At 47.7% G+C, this 14155-nt stretch overlaps 1 protein-coding gene across 6 annotated transcripts in view; it reads right to left on the reverse strand.

Annotated features, from left to right (window-relative positions):
* USP10 (ubiquitin specific peptidase 10) overlaps positions 1-14155 on the reverse strand; it is a 102188-nt gene that overhangs the window by 51113 nt on the left and 36920 nt on the right. For 4 of the 6 annotated variants that reach the window (XM_063945701.1, XM_063945700.1, XM_063945703.1 and 1 more), the window contains exons 3-5: positions 9552-9612; positions 9289-9342; positions 5826-6827 (exon numbers count right to left, since the gene is read on the reverse strand). In XM_063945701.1, the coding sequence (XP_063801771.1) occupies positions 5826-6827; positions 9289-9342; positions 9552-9612 (1117 nt within the window). The remainder of the gene's footprint in view (positions 1-5825; positions 6828-9288; positions 9343-9551; positions 9613-14155) is intronic. The other 2 variants (XM_063945704.1, XM_063945705.1) reach the window with 1 other exon arrangement.

Genomic DNA, 14155 nt, shown 5'->3' on the forward strand with positions numbered 1-14155 from the left:
TGCACACACAGCAATGGGGATACAGGAGACACAAAACTGCGGCCACGGCAGGGTGACATAAGGTTTAGTAGTTTCCCACTTGTGGACACAGACTGCATAAGATTGGTGCCACCTTGTGGCGAGCATGAAATGTGTCCATACTATGACCGACTATACTTTTCAGGGACATTTGTATTAGTGGGATACGGTCACTAGGTCGACATGGAAAAAGGTTGACATGAGTTTTTCATTTTTTTTTTTAAACTATTGCATACTTTACAGCCCACGTGGGACTACGATTAGGAATAGTAACCTGTGCCGAGCGGAGCGAAGAACCTTGCCCGAAGCATGGCGCGCGAAGTGAGCTATGCGAGGGGACACGGTGCACTAATTGTGGTTCCCCGTCACTTTAAGAAGAAAACGACACTCAAAAAAGTTTAAAAAAAACGCATGTTGACCTTTTTCCATGTCAACCTAATGACCCATACCCGTATTAGCTGCCCTGTATGAGAGGCTCTGTCCTGATTAGCATTAGGTCAGAGACCTGCCACTGAGGGAGACGGGAGGATGGTTAGTAAGTTTAGGCACCATGTGACTGTCACATGACAGCAATGAGAATGCTTCCTATGAAAGTACAGATGTGCCCTCTGACATCCCTGCTGCAGTCACTCTAAACAGCTCTTCAAGCCGCACCATGCCGTGACTGTGTAGAGCCAAGCCTTTTTTTCCACAGAAATGAGTCTTAGATGTAAACTAATGCAATAGGACGCACGACCAGATGCTGATTAAAATATGCAGCATGACTATACTCCTGCGGAGCCGCTGTTCCCCATGGTCCTTTCGGGAACCCCAGCATCCACTACGGACTCCGAGAAATAGATTTATCGGTAAGTAAAATCTTATTTTCCCTATAGATTGTAAGCTTGCGAGCAGGGCCTTCCTACCTGTCTGTCTGTCTGTCTGTCTTTGCCCAGTTTTGTTCTATAATTGTTGTTCTAATTGTAAAGCGCAACGGAATATGCTGCGCTATATAAGAAACTGCTAATAATAATAATAATAATAATTGCGGCTGTACCTGCATTCGAAATGCCACGTTACAGTGATTTCCCGGAAAACACTAGCATTGCACTCTGTATGCAAATAAAGTTGCAGTCACACACAGAACATAGGCATGCTGCCCAAACCTCAGAGAGGCCATGGCCGAAGGAGGCCCTAGCAGCCTCAGAGAGGCCATGGCCCAAGGAGGCCCTAGCAGCCTCAGAGAGGCCATGGCCCAAGGAGGCCCTAGCAGCCTCAGAGAGGCCATGGCCCAAGGAAGCCCTAGCAGCTTCAGAGAGGCCATGGCCCAAGGAGGCCCTAGCAGCTTCAGAGAGGCCATGGCCCAAGGAGGCCCTAGCAGCTTCAGAGAGGCCATGGCCCAAGGAGGCCCTAGCAGCTTCAGAGAGGCCATGGCCCAAGGAGGCCCTAGCAGCTTCAGTGAGGCCATGGCCCAAGGAGGCCCTAGCAGCCTCAGAGAGGCCATGGCCCAAGGAGGCCCTAGCAGCCTCGGAGAGGCCATGGCCCAAGGAGGCCCTAGTAGCCTCAGAGGCCATGGCCCAAGGAGGCCCTAGCAGCCTCAGAGAGGCCATGAAGGAGAAGCCAGTGGAGACAACCCGGAGATATCCAGAGTACACTGAACTCACTGTCTCCGTAGCTTTGGCAGGGCCATAAAACACATTTTCTGGTGGATGGCGCAGAGAAGCTGCCCCGACTCAGTATACAGGATCATTACTGTGAACTCTCAGTTAGGCCTAGGGACCATTGGAATTGTACATAGGACCATTACAACAATGCTCATTGGAACATTACAACAATTCTTATCCGCGAGTATAGGCAACGCTATTATAAATACTAATAATTGGGAAGTGTGTTATTATATTACTGTTAATGGTCAAAAAATGCATCACAACTATCAACATATTATGTATTGACCTATGAGTGTGTTAGAGAAGACTGGGAACAATGTTAGTGAGTCACTGTTTGTTACATACGTGCACTTTCCATGCAGATAGATGTTCATCAATACATTGATAAATTAAAAGACCCACAAACGAAGCAGTCACATACAGTGGGACAGGACATGGGTGATGGGCCAGGGCCTAATAAGCAGACATTCATGCTATTAGGAACAGCTAGCTTACTGGAAAATACTAGTGGAAGAAAACACACAAGCGCTGTAAGAACTTTCCTTACACTCATCAGTAACCAAGTTTAGGATTTAACTACCAGATATGAGGCACAAGCTGCCGTGAGGGCCAACCTTAGTGTGAAGTCATCAGTCTCTGATGTAACTCCAGTGATCGCAAAAACGTGCCATTTTTACCCGATTATGAAGACCTGGGACTCCAGTTTCTAAAGTGGGTGATTCCTCGGGGACGTGCTCCTCATCAGCCAATCCCTAAGGGGGATTTGCATGTAAACAGGAGGTGGAGCCTCTCCTGTGCAGTGAGTGAAGTGGATTCGGGTGGTGGCTGGTCTAAGTTGCTCAACAGGGGGGTTGCCACAGCATGTGGGGGGTTCTGGCGATGTGGCAGAGAGCAGGGACCGTCATCCGTGATCGAGCAGTTAAAGCTGGGCTTGCTGAGAGGGGATTCCCGCGGTGCCGTCTGAGGCGGTGGCAGTGCTGCTGCGCTTGCTTTGAGGGGCTCCCAAGAGAACCCCTCAAAGCAAGCGCGGCAGCGCTGCCACCGCCTCAGACGGCACCGCGGGAAGCCACTCTCAGCAAGCCCAGCTTTACCTGCTCGATCACGGACGCCGGTCTGGCGTCTCCAGTGGGTGGGGGGCTGGCTTTGCGGTGGCTGCGTGCCTGTGTCCGCTGCGGGTGATTAGATGCCGGCGGTATAGCTGCGGGCGTGATGCGTGTTAGACTGGCCTTGCGGAGGGGGCAGGGGTTCCAGCGGTGCAGACATACGGTGGTGGGACTGAGCCAAGGTGGCCGCGCCTGCTGTGAGGGGTTCCCTGACGTCTTTGAGGGGAGGTGGGCTTGGGCAGTGGCCATGATGTAGTGGCTGTGTTTTCTTCTTTAGGTTACTGCGGGTGACTAGATTGGCTGTGCGCGCCGCTAGTTTCCTGCTGGGGGAGTGGGGGCCTGCTTGGGATTCTGGCTATAGCCTTTGAACGCCGCTGTGGGGTCCCACGGGGGAGATGGGGGGAGCTGTATCTGCTTTGAACGCAGCTGGGGGGGGGGGGGGAAATCATGGTGTGTGGCTTGATTGTTTGCAGACTGTTCTGAATATGCTGCAGGGTGTTACAGCCTAGAGTGGGGCGGTTTACTGTGGTGGCTGCTTAGTGCTACATGTGTTAACCTGGCTTTGGTCAGGCGCTGGTTAACACGTGGTGTGGGCTGCCTGCAAACACTAAATGTTGCAGGGAAGGGGCGGGGATCTGAGATGCTGGGCATGTGTAATTGGATAAGAGAAGTGTCAGTCTCTGCTCAGCCACTGGGGTGTGATCAATGTTAATTATGTGCCGCACAGTCTGTATGTGAGACTACTACTGTAGCCTGGCAGCATAAACTGTTCAATGAGACAGTCACTGCGCTCAGCCTGTGGGATTGCAATCTGTGGGCTTCCTAGCTAGCGGCAGGATTGTTTTAAAAGGACAATTGATCAAGTTTATTATATGCTAATGAAAGGTTAATATAATTATTATACTACTGAGGCCACCATCTGCTGACCGCCTTGAGTCAGAACATGTTATTTTTTTATCATTTAATTTGAGGATTTTTTTTTTTTTTTTAAATATAAATCTCAGGTGGACACTTTGCTTAGTGGGTTATACTATACGGCAGAGGTTCCCAAACGCGGTCCTCAAGGCACCCCAACGGTCCAGGTTTTAAATGTATCCATGCTTGGCCACAGGTGACTTAATTAGCACCTCAGTCAATTTGATTTAACCATCTGTGCAGAGCCATGGATATACCTAAATCCTGGACTGTTGAGGTGCCTTGAGGACCACGTTTGGGAACCTCTGCTATACGGTCTCTGATTTGGCATCATAGCATATGACACACTGCAGTAGGGACACAATGCCCTGTTCCAGGACTTTCCTCTTAATTTAGGACTGCCCTCACGTGTGCTGAAATACTTGTTATCAATTAACCTGTTCAAAACAGATGAGGGCAATCCTAAATTGAGAGAATTCCTGGAACAGGACATTGTGTCCCTCTCGGAGAGGGTTAAATCACGTCTATGTTTTTATATTTAAATCATTAATAAGAACCTTCATACCGATGGAACTCAGAAAAGGACAGGTAGGACCCCAATTTCCAGGGACCCACTTTTTTTTTTTCCCCAGCTCAGCGCGATCACTGATCTGACTGTAGACAAAATCTGATGAAGCCAGAGAACTGATTATTACAGTGGCGGTCATACAGCAAGTTACGCACCGTGCATTCAGTTTGCAGAGCAATTTACATGGCAAAAGAAAAGATTACTAACAGGTTGCTACTGTACATGCAGAGATCACGCAGCAACAAGTAACACATACGGAGCTATTACACTGAAATGATCCCTACTTAGCAAAGCGAGTTCTAATAATGATTTGGACAACAGGTATTACAGAGTATGCGATAGCCATTAATTGAAGAAGAAAAAAGTTCGTTTTTTTAATATATTTCGTTAATAGTTGTGGGGAGGTTTTTTTGTTTTGTATATTAACAGCAGGCAGCGATGTGGAAATCCAAATCAATTAAAGAGCACTGTACTGAAGGACAGGGCCGTCAGCTGCTACTTTCAGATATCTTGTCCTGCTACTTTCAGATATTTTGTCCACCGCGATCAGCAGACCTCACCCCATGTGACTTTCGGTTGTGTTTTTGTTTTGTTTTTTAAACCAGGTGCATCAGAAAGGGTATCACACAGTACACGGTCAGATCCGAAAGACAGCATTAGATATCATGCTGGCTATTCCACCTGGTGGGTAGAGTTCTACTATAAGGAATGCTGTTTTTTTATATTAGAAACTGTTGTTGGCCACAATGGAGGACACACTGAGCAATTGTAGTGCTCTTCAAGTGATTTGTATTGCAAAAGCCCCTTCTGGTGAAAAGATTTGTAACAATTTTCTTTCAATAAATGGCTCGCACATCCTCCAAGGCACCCGTTCCCCAAATGTGTCTTCTTAATGAACCTTAGGACTTGCTCCAAAGCGCTCTAAGAAGCGAGATCTTCACTGTAACACTACGGGGCAGATGTATTAAGCCTGGAGAAGTGATAAAGCAGTGATAAGTACAAGGTGATAATGCACCAGCAGCCAATCAGCTCCAAATTGCCAATTTACATATCGGAGCTGATTGGCTGGTGCGTTATCACCTTGCACTAATCACTGCTTTATCACTTCTGCAGGCTTAATACATCTGCCCCCTGTGTGTGTATATAATACCGACTGTTCAGTGTAAAGGATCACCTTTAACAAAAGCAATGGTTTATAAAAAGTAACATCTGCACAGGTTACTTAAATTGTCATTTGAAAAAAAATCCTATCCCTATATCACTAAACACAAAGCCAAAAACTGACTGGAGGTGGTATTTAATAACTGGGTGTAAATGTAAACCAACCGCTATGTCTAGCATTTCCAAACTTTTGTTTATGGGGGTCCTTACACCCTGTGTGTGGCACTGATGTGCCGGACCTTCTATGTCATAGCCATGTACCCTCCTCCCAAAGACAAACATGCCAGAAAATCTAAATGAGCTTTAACTGGAAGAAGCCGTCCCCTCTGCCAGGACACGGGCACATAAATGCACAAACTGGACAGACCCTGTATATGGTTTACAGTACTGAACTCTGGCCTGAACACAAAATACCTGCAATCTTTATTGCTACGGGGTCCTCTGACACAGGAACCGGACCCTCTCTCACTTCCACCTGTTTCTCAGGGGCCTGGGGGGGTGTAGCTGGGGGGGCAGACTTAGCCTCAACGTAAGCCACCGGCATGGCTGGGGAGGGCTTGGAAGTGTGAAAGAGACTAGCCCAGGACTTAGCTGGCGGGTTTACAGAGGGCGAGACCGGGCTCACGGTCTGAGGCTGTGATGTATCCTCTGGCTTCGCTTGATCTGAGGTGGCAGCGGCCTCAGGGTGCAAATCCACCCCGTTAGAGGACGGCCCTTCCTCTGGGGTTTCAAGTGTCTGTCCATTGGTTACGCCAAGGATTTCAGTAGTATCAGAGTCAGCCAGTGGCTGCTCCACAGCTGTCCTTTCCGGGCTCTCCCGCCCAGTGTCTGAGAGGATGCAAGGTGAGCGGGTAACACTGCATTCCTCAGGCTGACCAGCAGTCCTGGTAGCATCTAGTGCATTAGATACAGAAGCATCATCAGTTTCACTGTTGAAGTCCACAGAATGATCTGGGCTGTTACAAGTCCTAGGAGAGGCGGACGCTGCTGGATCATCTGCTAGCTCAGGCTCATCTGTGCTTATACTGTCCAGTCCTGCCACATTGGCGTGCCCATTTACCAGGGCCTCTATGGGGGCGATGCCATCGCCGCCGCCTTCTAAGTAACTGTAATACCCAGGTGGTCGTTTTTTCTTTTTTTTACGCTCTCTCTGTCCTATGCCGGATGTACTGTCACTGTCTGCGTTTCCGCTGCCATCTGGGAGGGCAGACTCCGAATACTGGCCGTCATTGGCATTGCAGTCGTCCTCGTTGAGTATGCAGTCAGGAGTCTTCTGTGTTGGAGTGCAGGCAAGGATGAACTCCGGAGCCTGAGGGTTCAGGTTGCTGGAAATACTGTAGTCGGAGCTGTTCAGCAGGACTGCGTCCGTGTCGATCACTTCACTGACGCCAAACTCAATTCTCTGATATTCATCACCTGAAAAATACAAATGTTAAAAAAATGCTTAAATATGTCTCTGTGTGTAGGCGGCTAACTTGGGATATAAAATAGCAATTGTCCTATATTCAGATTTTGACCAAGAAACGCAAAATTGTAACATTTACTGTAAAGAGGGTTGCATTTAAAATGTATACATCTGCATACTACGCGCCCATATGTCTATAATACTAATCTAGTACATTGTTAATTGTTTACTTATAATGTCCTCACAGTGATTGCAACTCTTACGCAGCAGCATAAAAACATTACAACAGCTGCCTGTAACCACTGTGCATGATAACTCATTTGACAGGTCTGCAGACCGCATGCAGCTCTCATCACTAATGGTAACTCAACTGACGGGGCTGCAGTCCCCGCATGCAGCTCTCATCCCTAATGGTAACTCATTTGATGGGTCTGCAGACCGCATGCAGCTCTCATCCCTAACGGTAACTCAACTGACGGGGCTGCAGTCCGCATGCAGCTCTCATCCCTAATGGTAACTCAATTGATGGGTCTGCAGACCGCATGCAGCTCTCATCCCTAATGGTAACTCATTTCACAGGTCTGCAGACAGCATGCAACTGTCTTCCCTAATGGTAGCTCAATTGACGGGGCTGCAGACCGCATGCAGCTGTCTTCCTTAATTAACATAACATATTACAGAAGAATCCAGCACATATCGCATGAGGGAACTAAACAATGTAGAGCTCAGTAGCCAGTTTAATGAATCTCTGCGCCAGGGAAGATGCGTCCCTTATAGGCTCTCTTACATTACGTGGTAACAGTCATACTGTAAGCACATTGAACACCTGAGAAAACAACGTTTTCTTTGAGGAACTGTTTGTGTTTAGTCTTAAAACATTTCCTGCCTGCCATTTCTTTGTCTCTATTGTTACGTTTTATTTTTGTTCTGTAATGTTTAAGTCCACAACTGGGATGGTTCATTCTGGAATGGTTTCTCTTTATTTTAATTCTGTGTAGGCAACACGGTGCTGTTAGCAGATTTGTGCATTACTGTATTTATTTTTCTGCTCTAAAAAAATAAAAAAACATTTCTTAAAACAATCTACAGTTCATTTCTAGGAGCGGTTTCTGCTTTTTCCACCCAGCGTTTGTTAGTTTGGACCACTCTCTACAGGGTCCATGTCCCAATTAATTTGATACTTACGTAAATGGAGACTAACCCATCCCCTGGCGCACCCAGACAATGATGGGGGCCTGTGGGACTCCCCAATGCAATATACTGTAGGAACATTACGCAGCAGGAAGCCACCAGCTGAGCCATGTGATTAGAATAACGGATCATTACTGGGACCAACGCTGGAGGTTGCGGACAACTGAATACGTGTGGAAAACCCTGGACTCTTATTGTGTCATAAGAGGGATTATTTGGGAAGTGACCATGATCTCTTCAATGTTAGATCACAGAGCGATGCGCCTGCCCCCTTCACTGCCAGGGACCAATCACAGGGGCAGACGTATTAAGCCTGGAGAAGAGACGAAGAAGTGATAAAGCGGTGATAAGTGGAAGGTGATAACGCACCAGCCAATCAGCTCCAAACTGTCATTTTTCAAATCCGTAATGATTGGCTGATGCGTTATCACCTTGCACTTATCACTGCTTTATCCCTTCTCCAGGTTAATACATATGCCTAACAGTGCAGAACACTTGTGGTGTTTACAAGAAATGTTAATAAACTGGCATTTATCAGAATAATGGTGCAAAGCGAAGAGCAATTCTGCCTATATAGGCCAATCAGATGTTTTACTTTCCCATAATACATTAGGCAAATGGTAGAATCCTATAGCAACACCACCTTTTCCCATTACACTACTACAAATGATCATAAAAAATGTCCTTATCACTAAGTAACAGTGGGGTACAACAACGCTTCCTGCATCCCCTCCTTGTGGACCATTAGGCAAAAAAAAAAAAAAAAACACATACATGACGGATTCCGTAATGTGGCCTTAAATCGTTTGACGCGCAGTGTAGGGATTTTACAGAGCGAGGACTGACTCACAGATATGGGAAATGGCAGCAGTGAACTGAACACTAAATAAAAAAAAAAGGTGAAAAGGTAAAAGCAAAAACCCAAGTCTGGTATAGGTACAGATATCTCCACCCAAGAAGCATTTTTCCTATTTGGTGCATGTGGACATAGAGAGAGCGCTGCCAGAAGTGTGACACTGCAGGGGTTGCGGCACAGCAAGGGACAAGCCTCTCGGCGCCGGACGCCATAAGTACGATCTGTCTGCTTGTTCCTCCCGCAGCTCACAAGCATCCCGATACGGTGACCGCCTTCTTTTTTAATTGGCCTTGGTGCGTGTGTGCACGGGGCTGTTACACCGAGTTCCGTCATTCCCCATCTAAACTAATCAGTTCTCTGTACAGCTCTGCAGCACATGTCGGCGCTATATAAAGGATAAGAACAACAACAATGATAATAGTTACCTTGGCGTTGGTCATGCCATGACAGGCTCACCGTGGTGAATAGGAGCCGGGACACTGTGGGTGGCAGGAGCGGGCAAGATAAGTACATACTTTATATTTTACACTTTACAGCCCCTCCCACCAGCCCTCCCCAGAATAGGATAAATAGGATAAATGCTTTTCCGGTGGAGATACTCTTTAAATAGGTAATATAGGTAAAGTATTTCTCAAACTTGGTATGTGGAGAAAATACCCAAAGACAGAAAGGGACAATGAACACTCACCATCCTGAAGATCACTTGAAGACTGAGGCCCACAGAAACCGCTTTCATTAAAAGGTGGCAGCTGCGGAGAAAGAGAATATGGTCTTACATCAAGATTTGCAACAAAAAAAATAATAAGATTTTACTTACCGATAAATCTATTTCTCGTAGTCCGTAGTGGATGCTGGGGACTCCGTCAGGACCATGGGGAATAGCGGCTCCGCAGGAGACAGGGCACAAAAGTAAAAGCTTTAGGATCAGGTGGTGTGCACTGGCTCCTCCCCCTATGACCCTCCTCCAAGCCTCAGTTAGGATACTGTGCCCGGACGAGCGTACACAATAAGGAAGGATTTTGAATCCCGGGTAAGACTCATACCAGCCACACCAATCACACCGTACAACCTGTGATCTGAACCCAGTTAACAGCATGATAACAGCGGAGCCTCTGAAAAGATGGCTCACAACAATAATAACCCGATTTTTGTACCAATAACTATGTACAAGTATTGCAGACAATCCGCACTTGGGATGGGCGCCCAGCATCCACTACGGACTACGAGAAATAGATTTATCGGTAAGTAAAATCTTATTTTCTCTAACGTCCTAGTGGATGCTGGGGACTCCGTCAGGACCATGGGGATTATACCAAAGCTCCCAAACGGGCGGGAGAGTGCGGATGACTCTGCAGCACCGAATGAGAGAACTCCAGGTCCTCTTTAGCCAGGGTATCAAATTTGTAGAATTTTACAAACGTGTTCTCCCCCCGACCACGTAGCTGCTCGGCAGAGTTGTAATGCCGAGACCCCTCGGGCAGCCGCCCAGGATGAGCCCACCTTCCTTGTGGAATGGGCATTTACATATTTTGGCTGTGGCAGGCCTGCCACAGAATGTGCAAGCTGAATTGTACTACACATCCAACTAGCAATCGTCTGCTTAGAAGCAAGAGCACCCAGTTTGTCGGGTGCATACAGGATAACAGCAAGTCAGTTTTCCTGACTCCAGCCGTCCTGGAAACCGATATTTTCAGGGCCCTGACAACAAATAGCAACTTGGAGTCCTCCAAGTCCCTAGTAGCCGCAGGTACCACAATAAGCTGGTTCAGGTGAAACGCTGACACCACCTTAGGGAGAAACTGGGGACGAGTCCGCAGCTCTGCCCTGTCCGAATGGACAATCAGATATGGGCTTTTGTGAGACAAAGCCGCCAATTCTGACACTCGCCTGGCCGAGGCCAGGGCCAACATCATGGTCACTTTCCATGTGAGATATTTCAAATCCACAGATTTGAGCGGTTTAAACCAATGTGATTTGAGGAATCCCAGCACTACGTTGAGATCCCACAGTGCCACTGGAGGCACAAAAGGGGGCTGCATATGCAGTACTCCCTTGACAAACTTCTGGACTTCAGGAACTGAAGTTCTTTCTGGAAGAAAATCGACAGGGCCGAAATTTGAACCTTAATGGACCCCAATCTGAGGCCCATAGACACTCCTGTTTGCAGGAAATGCAGGAATCGACCGAGTTGAAATTTCTTCGTGGAGCCTTCCTGGCCTCACACCACGCAACATATTTTCGCCACATGTGGTGATAATGTTGTGCGGTCACGTCCTTCCTGGCTTTGACCAGGGTAGGAATGACCTCTTCCGGAATGCCTTTTTCCCTTAGGATCCGGCGTTCAACCGCCATGCCGTCAAACGCAGCCGCGGTAAGTCTTGGAACAGACATTGTACGTGCTGAAGCAAGTCCCTTCTTAGCGGCAGAGGTCATGAGTCCTCTGTGAGTATCTCTTGAAGTTCCGGGTACCAAGTCCTTCTTGGCCAAACCGGAGCCACGAGTATAGTTCTTACTCCTCTACGTCTTATAATTCTCAATATCTTGGGTATGAGAAGCAGAGGAGGAAACACATACACCGACTGGTACGCCCACGGTGTTACCAGAACGTCCACAGCTATTGCCTGAAATTCTCTTGACCTGGCGCAATACCTGTCCAGTTTTTTGTTCAGGCGGGACGCCATCATGTACACCTTTGGTCTTTCCCAACGGTTCACAATCATGTGGAAAACTTCCCGATGAAGTCCCCACTCTCCCGGGTGGAGGTCGTGCCTGCTGAGGAAGTCTGCTTCCCAGTTGTCCACTCCCGGAATGAACACTGCTGACAGTGCTATCACATGATTTTCCGCCCAGCGAAAAATCCTTGCAGTTTTTGCCATTGCCCTCCTGCTTCTTGTGCCGCCCTGTCTGTTTACGTGGGCGACTGCCGTGATGTTGTCCCACTGGATCAATACCGGCTGACCTTGAAGCAGAGGTCTTGCTAAGCTTAGAGCATTATAAATTGCCCTTAGCTCCAGTATATTTATGTGGAGAAAAGTCTCCAGACTTGATCACACTCCCTGGAAATTTTTTCCCTGTGTGACTGCTCCCCAGCCTCTCAGGCTGGCCTCCGTGGTCACCAGCATCCAATCCTGAATGCCGAATCTGCGGCCCTCTAGAAGATGAGCACTCTGTAACCACCACAGGAGAGACACCCTTGTCCTTGGAGATAGGGTTATCCGCTGATGCATCTGAAGATGCGATCCGGACCATTTGTCCAGCAGATCCCACTGAAAAGTTCTTGCGTGGAATCTGCCGAATGGAATCGCTTCGTAAGAAGCCACCATTTTTCCCAGGACCCTTGTGCAATGATGCACTGACATTTTTCCTGGTTTTAGGAGGTTCCTGACTAGCTCGGATAACTCCCTGGCTTTCTCCTCCGGGAGAAACACCTTTTTCTGGACTGTGTCCAGAATCATCCCTAGGAACAGCAGACGTGTCGTCGGAAACAACTGCGGTTTTGGAATATTTAGAATCCACCCGTGCTGTCGTAGAACTACTTGAGATAGTGCTACTCCGACCTCCAACTGTTCTCTGGACCTTGCTCTTATCAGGAGGTCGTCCATTTTCTTTGAAGAAGAATCATCATTTCGGGCATTACCTTGGTAAAGACGCGGAGTGCCGTGGACAATCCAAACGGCAGCGTCTGAAACTGATAGTGACAGTTCTGTACCACGAACCTGAGATACCCTTGGTGAGAAGGGCAAATTGGGACATGGAGGTAAGCATCCCTGATGTCCCGGGACACCATATAGTCCCCTTCTTCCTGGTTCGCTATCACTGCTCTGAGTGACTCCATCTTGATTTGAACCTTTGTAAGTGTTCAAATATTTCAGATTTAGAATAGGTCTCACCGAGCCTTCTGGTTTCAGTACCACAATATAGTGTGGAATAATACCCCTTTCCTTGTTGTAGGAGGGGTACTTTGATTATCACCTGCTGGGAATACAGCTTGTGAATTGTTTCCAATACTGCCTCCCTGTCGGAGGGAGACGTTGGTAAAGCAGACTTCAGGAACCTGCGAGGGGAAACGTCTCGACTTTCCAATTTTTACCCCTGGGATACTACTTGTAGGATCCAGGGGTCCTGTACGGCTCCAGCGTCATGCTGAGAACTTGGCAGAAGCGGTTTTGTTCCTGGGAATGGGCTGCCTGCTGCAGTCTTCTTCCCTTTCCTCTATCCCTGGGCAGATATGCTTATGGGGACGAAAGGACTGAGGCTGAAAAGACGGTGTCTTTTTCTGCATAGATGTGACTTAGGGTAAAAACGGTGGATTTCCCAGCAGTTGCCGTGGCCACCAGGTCCGATGGACCGACCCCAAATAACTCCTCCCCTTTATACGGCAATACATCTTTGTGCCGTTTGGAATCTGCATCACCTGACCACCGTCGTGTCCATAAACATCTTTTGGCAGATATGGACATCGCACTTACTCTTGATGCCAGAGTGCAAATATCCCTCTGTGCATCTCGCATATATAGAAATGCATTCTTTAAATGCTCTATAGTAAATAAAATACTGTCCCTGTCAAGGGTATCAATATTTTCAGTCAGGGAATCCGACCAAGCCACCCCCGCGCTGCACATCCAGGCTGAGGCGATCGCTGGTCGCAGTATAACACCAGTATGTGTGTATATACTTTTTAGGATATTTTCCAGCCTCCTATCAGCTGGCTCCTTGAGGGCGGCCGTATCTGGAGACGGTACCGCCACTTGTTTTGATAAGCGCGTGAGCGCCTTATCCACCCTAAGGGGTGTTTCCCAACGCGCCCTAACTTCTGGCGGGAAAGGGTATACCGCCAATAATTTTCTATCGGGGGAACCCTGCGCCTCATCACACACTTCATTTAATTTATCTGATTCAGGAAAAACTATAGGTAGTTTTTCCACACCCCACATAATACCCTTTTTTGTGGTACTTGTAGTATCAGAAATATGTAACACCTCCTTCATTGCCCTTACAAGTAACGTGTGGCCCTAAAGGAAAATACGTTTGTTTCTTCACCGTCGACACTGGAGTCAGTGTCTGTGTCGACCGACTGAGGTAAAATGGGCATTATAACGTCCCTGACGGTGTTTTAGACGCCTGGACAGATACTAATATGTTTGCCGGCCGTCTCATGTCGTCAACCGACTTGCAGCGTGTTGATATTATTACGTAATTCCTTAAATAAGCCATCTATTCCGGTGTCGACTCCCTAGAGAGTGACATCACCATTACAGGCAATTTGCTCCGCCTCCCAACATCGTCCTCATA

The sequence above is a fragment of the Pseudophryne corroboree genome, chromosome 11 (assembly GCF_028390025.1).
Source record: "Pseudophryne corroboree isolate aPseCor3 chromosome 11, aPseCor3.hap2, whole genome shotgun sequence".
NCBI classification, from domain to species: domain Eukaryota; kingdom Metazoa; phylum Chordata; class Amphibia; order Anura; family Myobatrachidae; genus Pseudophryne; species Pseudophryne corroboree.